General features: G+C 28.3%; 1 protein-coding gene across 5 annotated transcripts in view; it reads left to right on the top strand.

The window, feature by feature from the left end:
* LOC117171266 (RUN and FYVE domain-containing protein 2-like) overlaps positions 1-10291 on the top strand; it is a 63629-nt gene that overhangs the window by 40039 nt on the left and 13299 nt on the right. For all 5 annotated transcript variants that reach the window (XM_033358401.1, XM_033358397.1, XM_033358398.1 and 2 more), the window contains one exon: positions 4663-4905. In XM_033358401.1, coding sequence (XP_033214292.1) covers positions 4663-4905 — 243 coding nt within the window. The remainder of the gene's footprint in view (positions 1-4662; positions 4906-10291) is intronic.

Here is a 10291-nt window from a genome sequence, read left to right as displayed (position 1 = left end):
GTTAAATAAGTTGATATCAGGCAAGGGTTGATCCTTCACAGTTGTCGGCATGTTTTTGAAGTGAAAATTTGCATCACTGGCATTATTTTGAAATTTATTTGCTTCAGTGCATGATTTTTCGTTTTTTTTTTGAGGTTATGGCTCAACCATGACGTGATGGGTGATTTTTGATACCGAATTTGATTTGAGCGCCCCAAAATCCATAGGAATACGTATGTCTTGTTACCAGATCCGCACACTTTTTTTTGTGTGGCTGTGTTATTTTTAACTTTTATTCAAAGTTTGTAAAACTATAAGGCGAACAAAGGAAATTAAGAAAGAAAAAAAGTTTGTAATCAAATTTTTTTTACAATTTTGTCCAAATCTGTCCTTCTTTTTAAAGGTTTTATTTAAAGTGGTGAGCCCTGCATTAGAGTGGCTCAGAAAATAAAATATTTTTTTGGCAATGAAAAAGCGTTAATATTTTTTTGTAAAAATGACAAATTAATTATGCAAAAGCCATAATTATGACAATTAGATAATGGCAGGCATCACTTAAGAAAGTTTCAATCCGATTTTCTTTAGAATACTACTCTTAAAAGTAAAAAAAACCATCCTTTATATGGTTCGAAAAATTTTAATGTGCTTTTTATATACCTTACATATTTTCGGCCTTGAATAATTAATAATAACCTTATAAAAGTTTAAATATGAGCCGGTGATAGAAAAATACCCTTAACATTTTAAAAACTACCACTTGGAAGGATATTTTTCTCCTTTCACAGTTCATTATATTATTTCTTATAAGAAAAGTGCTATGATTATTTTAGAAATACAACTTAAATATGTTATAATTTTTGTTAATAATTTAAAAACAATTTGCGTTCCGGATTTGGGCTATTAAACCACCCTCAATAAACAAAAAGGGCTAGGTTCACCAAATGAGTCGGTTATTTACAAAAAATAATATCACTTCATACAAAATAATACAAACTAGAATATTATCCTTAGAAAGCAAAAAACCCGCGGTAAGGAATAGAAAATTATGTTCTGTTTATTTTTCAATTTTTATGATTAACTCTTAAGATAAGTAGGTTTTTATATACATCTATGACATCATGGAATGTAAAATATTATTTTTCTGATAACATTTTGTTGATTTCACATTTACACACAGCAAACACAAATTTGCATATGCTATAAAATTAGAATTTTATATACATTATTACAAAAGATCAACATAGAAAAATATGCTATTCATTCTTTTATACATTCATGAGAATCCTTTTAGTTCAATCAGGGATTTCGTTAATGTGACTTTAAACTGAAGGATAAAGGAGGTTTTATCTGATTTCCGTCTTTCGTACAATTTTTTCGGTGAAAAAAAAATTAAAATATTTGTATGAAATATCTTCAAGGGGTGATTTTCAATTTGAACAAGTCATTCTATTGAGTAAAGCGCTTTCTAAGTCGAAGTTATGAAGTGATTTATTAAAAAATCTAAGTATCTTAACAATAGCTCAAAAAATAAACAAAATATAACTTTATATTCTTACAGAAGGTAGTTATTGCCTTCTAAGGGCACTACCCTAGTTTGCATGAGGTAATTATGTTCTAGCCTTATTTTATGACGTTGTAAAACAGTTACGTATTTTTCGCCAAAGTCGGTATCATAACTTTTTTTCATAACGGTGGTTTAAAGGTTTAAAATCGGAACTTAAATTGCTTTAAGATTATTTTTAAGAAACCATAAAATATTTAAGTAATATTTCTGACGTAATTCTAGAAATTTTCTTATGAGAAATCAGGCGAAGAACTGTGAAGAAAAAAAAATCGTTTTATTATGATGTAAAATTGGAAAATGAATGCTTTTAACTACTTATCCTACTTTTAGAACCTTTTAGTTATTCAGGGAAATTTGGAACTGTTTAATTTTTAACGCTTCAAGTTTGAAAAATTTTAAAACTTCCCAATTAGAAAGCATTTAATTCTCAGTATTTTGGAATAACTCAACTAAGAACGTTCACAATATTATTTTTTTTTTAATTTTTACCGTTGAAAAGGTCAGTGAATTTTTTTACAGAAATCAGATTTTTTATTTTAAAAAATCTGCTTATTTGAATTAAAGGTTCTTTTTTTGTAATGAAAGAAAAAAGAATAGCTTTTTCTTTCTCTAAATATTATCAGGATAAAAAACAACATTGGATTATTTATTCGTAAAAATAAGCATTCAGTAGATTTCGAGCGGATATTAGTTTCTTGAACGATTTGTAAAGGTTTTAATATTGATTTATATTGAAAATTGTACTGCTAATATTGTACCATAATTTTTAGATGATTGCCTTAATAATGAGGAATTTCAAAAATTGTAATCATACCGAACTTCTTTTTATTCTTTAAAGAAAATGTTACTAACCAATGTAATATCTTAAAACTGGCCGATTTTTAGTTAAATATTAAAATAAACATTAATTATTTTAAATTGAAAAAATATTTTATTGTAAGACTTCAAGAATGAATAACAATTCTAAATAAAGTATTAAGAGTAAAAAATTTTAAATTGTGTTATTTAAAATTAAAAAGATAAAAATTAAACCTTTTCAAATGGATAACTCAGTAATTTAATAATTTCTTTAGTTTTGATTGATTGCATAATTAGAGTAGTTAATTTTCAAGCTGAACAATGAAATTTCAATTTTTGCGTTTCATAAGTTTGAATCTTGTAGTTCAAATTGAAATTCTTGAAATTTGAAAAGTATAAATTAAAAATATGATAATTTTCAATATTCAAACGGTTGAAATTCACGCAGTGCAATTGAAAATTTAAATAAATTGAGTAAAAAAAAGTTTAAATATTTTATTTATTTCCCACGTTTCGTAATTGAAATTATTTCATGTTAAATGCTTCCAGTTTAAAATCAATACATTTTGAATGTTTTTCTAGAATAATTAAATTTTAAAGACTTATAATTGAAAATTTTTCCATATTGAATGGTGAAAATGACGTTCAATTTGTATTTTGATCTTAGTAAAATTTGTTTAATCAATTTTAATATCAAATAATAATTTTGTATCTAATAAAAGTTTTAAATTCTAGAATTTGAAAAGCTTCGACATTGTTAAATTCAATTTAATATTTCATTTTCAAGTTATTAAATTTTAATCGCTTCAAATTAAAAATTATTCAATTTGAATTTCTAATTCCTTTTATTAGAATTAATACCATTTGAAATTCTTTGATTTGTAAATGATCCAGATTTCAGAATTCTGTTATGAAATTATTCAATTCTGAAAGATTTTAAATTGTTCTACTTTCGCAATTTTTATAAAATTTCTTCCAATTTCGATATCTTTCAATTGAATACATATTTTTTTAAATTCTGAACGCCTTAAATTATAAATTATATAATTTGAACTCCTCTCATGAAATTTTCCAATTTTGAAAATTTTTTCTTCAAATTTTGAAATTTGTAGAGCTTTTGATTACAAAATTTTCAAATTCAAATTATAAATGTTTAAAAGCTTTTATTTAAAACTTTACAAGTTTAATCCCTTTTCATTCCATTCGAGATATTCTTTTTTTTCAAAATTTGACCTGATATAAAATACGAGTAGTTCGAAATAATTTCACTGCGAGCAGGATTTAAAGCGACACCTCTACTTTTCATAAGAGTTGCTTCAACCAATTCAGCTACGGCGCTAGTTCACCAAATGAAACTTCGAAAATAGCAGAAACTCACGTAACATACATTACGGTAATAAATAAAATGATTAATTATTGTTTCAAAAATTTGAAAAAATCCTTATATTTCAGAATTTGTTTAATAATGCAGATTTTAGTTGTTATTTATAATGTAATGAAATAAAAATGTAGGGACGGGAATGCGAATTTCTTTTCGAAAGGCATCATGTGCGTCTTTGAGAAGAAAGATTCTCGATCTTTCGTAGCTTAGTGGTAAGAGCACCTGATTGGCAATTAGCTTAGGTTGGTTCGCTTTATATCGGAGTTAATAAAAAATATTATTTTGTTGTCAATAAGCATTTTAAATATTTTCTTTTATAGAAAATAGACCAAATGATTGAAAATTTAGGTCTAAATAGAATGCAGTTTTGAAAGGCATCATGTGCGTCTTTGAGAAGAAAGATTCTCGATCTTTCGTAGCTTAGTGGTGCGAGCATCTGATTGGCAATTATCTTACGTGGGTTCGTTCTCTATCAGTGTTAATAAAAAAGATGATTCTTCGCCGATAAGGATTTTAAATATTTTTCATTACAAAAAATATACCAAATGATCGAAAATTAGGTATAAAATAGAATGCCGTTTCGAAAGGCATCATGTGTGACTTTGTGAAAAAAGATTCTTGTTCTTTTATAGCTTATTGGTAAGAGCATACTGACCGGCAATTATCATACGTGGGTTCGTTCTCTATCAGTGTTAATAAAAAAGATGATTCTTCGCCGATAAGGATTTTAAATATTTTTTATTACAAAAAATAGACCAAATGATCGAAAATTAGGTATAAAATAGAATGCCGTTTCGAAAGGCATCATGTGTGCATTTGACCAATAACTATAGACCAAATGATCGAAACTTAAACTTAATATTTTGAATGAAAATGCAATTGTTGTCTCATTTAATTTCATCATTGTAAATTTAATTTGAAGTCTTGAATTTGTTTGTAGAAATATTTGGCATTGCAAGAGGAACATTATGCATTAAGAGAAATCTGCACGGAGCAGGAGAAGACGCTTGAAGAGTTGGGTGCACAATTGAGCGCGGCAAAGTTGGCAGCTGTTGAGCTGCGAGAAGCCGCAGACAATGCTCAGCAACAACCTCAGCAAGACGGAATAGCCCCATGGGCCAACGACCGATTGGTCAGCCATTGCAAAGGCTGCACCAGAGAGTTCAACATTGCTCGTCGTAAGGTAATCAAACTTTTTAATTACCTTCCTTCTCCCGAACTCTCGTACTTGCTTGCTTACCAACCGTTCATCGGTAATTATTCTTCTCGAAAGTTAAGATTTTCGATTATTCAACAGAGCTCGAACGAACCAGGACTAATTCTACAATTATTCGAAGTAAGGATATCCGTTTACTTTTCAACGTTTCCCATTGTTAAATTATAAACTGTTCGCTACTTTTGGGGACAGTGGATTAGAACCTTGGTCTTTTCTCCCACAAATTTTATTACACTGAAACTTGAAATTAAGTACGATTTCGGGCATGGCTGCAGTGGCCTTCAACATAAATCCAGATAATCCAAGCGTAAGCAGGCAGGGCCCCGCGAACCATTTATGTTGTATTTGGACGCATGATGCAACGTGATGCAACTATTTCGCTGAGAGTGCGGCCCTTAGGCTGTTTGTCACGTCTGACTGAGCAGATGATTTGATCGGGACTTCTCACCCCCTTCAACTATTAATTACCCCCACTCTAAATATAATTTCACTTAAAGCGCGGTACATACAATTTTTTAAACAAAATAATGAATGTTGAACTGAACAAGATACATTTTTAAACAAAAATGTGTTAGTTATATTTTCAGTCTAAAAAATTCATTTTGAAATATATTATGATTTTTCAATAAAATAGTTACTTTTTTAAATCAAAGAAACAAATTTTTAATTAATACACGCAGTATATAACCGAAAAAAGGAATTTTCCGTCAAGAAGATTAATTTTCTATGAAGAAAAGGAATTTCTTTGCAATGAATATTACTTTTCTACTAAAAACGTTGAAATTTATTCTAAAAAGAAATTATGAAAAAAATTAGTTTGAAAAACATAAGTAGTTAAATTTTCGGGAACAGGTGAATTTTCACAAACAATGAAATCTTTAAATAAAATGATAAAGCATTAAGAGAAAAAATGAATTTTTAACAAAGCAGTTTTACTTTCAACGTACACTAGTTGAATTGAAAAATAAATCAATTTCCCGCAAAAAAAATATTTTTTCATAAAAGAAGTTGAATCTTATGCTACAAATAATTGGTAAAAAAATGTATGAAATAAATTAATTCCAAACAAATAGTAACATTTCCACAAACAAGTTACCTGATAAATTACATGATAAGTAATTAAAAAATATATAAATAAAAATAATAAATATATAAAATAAGTAAATAAAAACTTAAATTATACACTTACATGATAAATCGTTTAGGAAAGTGGATGAATTTTTAACAAAGTTCAACTTTCAACCTATCCTAGTCGGGTAACAAAAATTCAGCAAAATAAATTAGTTTTCTATTAAGTAGAGGAAGTTTGAACAAAATACATGAATTTTTAACTAAACACAAATAAATTCTTAACGCACAATCTTTCATAAAAAATGAATTGTGAACCAATTACTGGAATTTTTCACCAAAAAGATGAATTTTCACATATAATGATTGATTTTCTGCCAAGAAATACGAAATTTTCAACAAAATACATAACATTTTTAATACGATAAGATAAATTTTGTTAAAAAATGAAATAGTTTTATTTTCTGTGAAACAAATTAATTTTTATCCGAAAAGCGTATTTTTCAATAAAGTAGTTGAATTTTCACCCACAAAAATGAATTTAAAAAGAAAATAAGGAATCTTTCACCGAAGAAATAAATTTTCAACTAAGCAGGTTAATTTTCTACCAAAAAAGATAAATATAAAACTATATAAAACTTTCTAGGGGGAGGGGGGGGGGGGCTTTTTAGGAAAATAAAGAGAAACTTTATTCAATATGTCTTATTTGGGGGGCCTTAGGGGCCCCGTATCACTGACACGGCTGTAACGGCGGGGGATACGCCCCTGAATTTTCAACAAAATGCATGAATTTTCAAGTAGAAACAGAAATTTTCAACAAAAAAAGGAATAGTTATATTTTCAGTTAAAAAAAAAATTTCATCATAAAAGTTCATTTTTTAATGAAATATTAAAATTTTGAACGATATAAATGAATTGTCAACGAAAATTATGATTTTTTTTCACCAAGAAAATAAATATTCTACGACAAAAGAATCTTCAATTGAAAAAGAATTTTTGAATCAAACAGTTTTCTTGTGTGTTTTCATATTTATGAGTTCTGAGGCGTTTGAAATCATTTTTAAAACCAGTCTATTTAGATTATTCCATTTTTAAAATTGAAAGAACAATGATCCAAACAATCACACATTTATAAAAATATTCTAATTTCATAAACAACCTTCCTATAATATATAAACAAAAAAAGAAATGTTTTTATAAATTGAGGTAAACATTTATGAACCAATTAGAAGAAATCTTAATAGGTATTTTAAACCATTTAAAAGTCTTTTTAATATAAGCATTTTCAGTTATTTATTTTGGAAGTGGATTTAAATAAAAATGCTAAAGAAAAGGTACTTTTACAGAAAATATTTACAAATATTTTTAAATAGCAAAAGTACTGCTTTCTGAAAATTTCTTAGAGTTTACTTAAAGTGGTTTGAAATTTTTCCGTTGCATTTTTGACTTTGGAATAAAGTAATTCTGTAATCTCATTTGATGTTTTTTTAACCTTGAAATCCTAGACATTTTCTTGACTTTTTCACGAACACCTTAAATTAAATTTTCTTCTTTTTTTAAAACAGTTATTTGATTGAAATGCGAAAAGTAATTAAAATCTTTTAGTCTATTATGAAGGAAACATCTCGTTTAGAAGAAATACTGCTACTGAATTTTTTTTATTTTTAAAATATAATATCATTTTTATTTATTACATAATAAATACAGAGATTTCTAGGCATTTATGGTATTCTTTACCAATTATTGTATGGATTGCAATGAACAAACTTCAATATTGTGAATAATCCTAGAAGTTTTTAATTTCGTCTACGCTAATGTAGAATTTTAAAGTATAGAAGGTTTCAAAATGTTTCCAAGATTTAAAAATATTTACAAGAATTTTTAAATTTTTAAAAAGATTTCGCGGATTTCAATGATTTAAAAAATAAGTGTTTACAACGATTAAAAATGATTTAAAATGAATAAAGAAGACTTCAGAAGGATTTCAAAAATATTTCAAAGATTTTATACAAATTTAAGAAAGATATCAACAGAAAAGAAGCATTTGACATATTTCAAAAAGTGTACAGTACACGAGATTTACACATTTCAAAGATTTTAAGCGAACACAAAAGATTTCACAAGTAAACATTAATGGTAGCTTTCACAATTATTTCAAATATTCCACAAAGATTTCAAATATTTTATAACAATCTAAAAAGATCTTATGTTTGCAAAAAAACCAAGAATTTGTTTATTTATGCTTCTGCTTTTTTAAAAAATTGTTGGTCAATAAAAATGACAACAATTGTTTACAATTTAGGAAAACTGTTTTCCCCTTTTCGAATTTCTAAAGTGTCTCAAATGTGTATTTGGTCAAAACTCTCTTTGAGTGTATTCTGGATAATCAAGTCTCCGAGTAAGGCTTTGTGATCGTTCGAACGAGATTTCCCTCGTTCACGCCCAGCGGGACCAATAATGTTATTGCACGGTCGTTCTCGTCTGTATATGGTTGCATTTTATTCAGGTGTATAAAATATACATAGATGTGGATGTGTATGCATATTCAAGTTTTTGGTGTGATAGAGACGTTGGCCGCCCCATAAAACACGTTTAGTCCGCGGTATTCAGGGCGTTCAGCTTTTTACGCCAGACACGGTGGTAAGTTATTGCATAATAACAAGGCATTCTAGTCTGGCTATCCTTGTTACTCATTTTTCGCCCAGTGGGAGTATTACCATACTGTTTAATACAGAATAGGCCACCGAAGGTAGCTAGAGGCATTATTCGGTGTAGGGGTAACCTGCTCGTCAGGCGGGACGACCGGGCGTTGAATTGGGAACAGGAAGTTTGCCAGAAAAAATAGCGGAATGAACATAAAATTTCCATTGAGAAAAAAGAATAATGTTACGGTAACACAATTATTTTCTTGATCAGTTTTTAAAAATTTGGTAGTGATTCCTAAAGCAGGATGGTGTAACAGAAGAATTTATTTGGCTTAAACAAAAACTTCTGTGAAGTATGGTTTGTTCCTTATACGAAAGTATTAGATTAATGCGATAAGGTTTTTGAACTAAAGTCCACATACACAGATGGGGTACTCCCAACTATGCAGGCGCGCAGATGGAGTACACCCAACTGTGCAGGTGCGCAGATGGGTGACTCCCAACTGTGCAGGCGCGCAGATGGAAGCCTACCATATCTGCATGTGCACAGTTACCCCAATGGCCAACGGCGTGCACATTTGTATCACCGGTCCTCAATGTGCACAGTTGTACCCCTTCCAAGTGGAGATGTGTACAGTTGGGAGTCTCTGATCTGTTTATATGCACATTTGAGAATATGTAATCTGTGTAAGTGGACTTGTAAGTTGAAAATCTGATAGTAATAATTCAGACGTGCACATACGGGAAGGTACCATTTCTGCAAGTGCACAGTTGGAAGCATCCTATCTGTGCATTTGAGCCGTTGGTGGTAGGTGACTAAAGTGTGAATGTTTACAGATGTAAATTAAACTGTTTCGGTAGAAAATTTTCCTATATTTTTATAAATTCGTTTTTTTATAAGATGTATCTACTTTATTGAAAAAGGAATTTGAAAAATCCGAATTTTTTGGTAGAAAATTAATCTTTTTGGTTATAATTTCAAGTATCATTCAACATCTCAGTTGAAAATTTATATATTGAATAGAAAATTTATTTTCCTTCGGGGGGGGGGGGAGGAGGGAAGTTAATTAATTAAATTGAGAATGTAACTATTTCATTCTTGCTTAAAAATTCTTCTTTTTAATTAAAATTCTAAGTATTTTTTTGAACATTCAACTATTTGTTTGAAAATTCATTTATTTCCTTAAAATTTTGTCTTTTTGGTAGAAAATCAATCTCCTCAGTTGAAAGGTCAACTACTTGGAGAAAGAAGTTTGTTAAAAATTGATCTCTTTTATTAAAATTTTTTTTCAAAATTTGTTCTTTTTGTGTGAAAACTAATTTAATAATTGAAAATATAACTATTCCATTTTCGATTAAAAATCGATACTTTTTAGTAGAAATTCTGAACAATTTATTTACTTTATTGAAAATTCCTTTTATTTGTAGAGTATTGATCTTCTTGGTTAGAAATTCGTGTTTTTGGTTGAAAATTTACATATTTGGCTGAAGTTTAATCTGGTTTGTTGAAAATTAAGAAATTCTATTAAAAACTAAAGAATTCTGTTAAAATGTACCCTTTTTGGTTAAAATGCGACTGTTTAGTTGAAAATTAATGTTTTTTACATTCTCATCAAGAGAAGGTATTAGATTTGTGTAAA

This window comes from Belonocnema kinseyi, chromosome 4 (assembly GCF_010883055.1).
Source record: "Belonocnema kinseyi isolate 2016_QV_RU_SX_M_011 chromosome 4, B_treatae_v1, whole genome shotgun sequence".
Classification (NCBI taxonomy): domain Eukaryota; kingdom Metazoa; phylum Arthropoda; class Insecta; order Hymenoptera; family Cynipidae; genus Belonocnema; species Belonocnema kinseyi.
The sequence above is the reverse complement of the archived record's forward strand: the minus strand, read 5'-3'. Positions and strand labels throughout refer to the sequence as shown.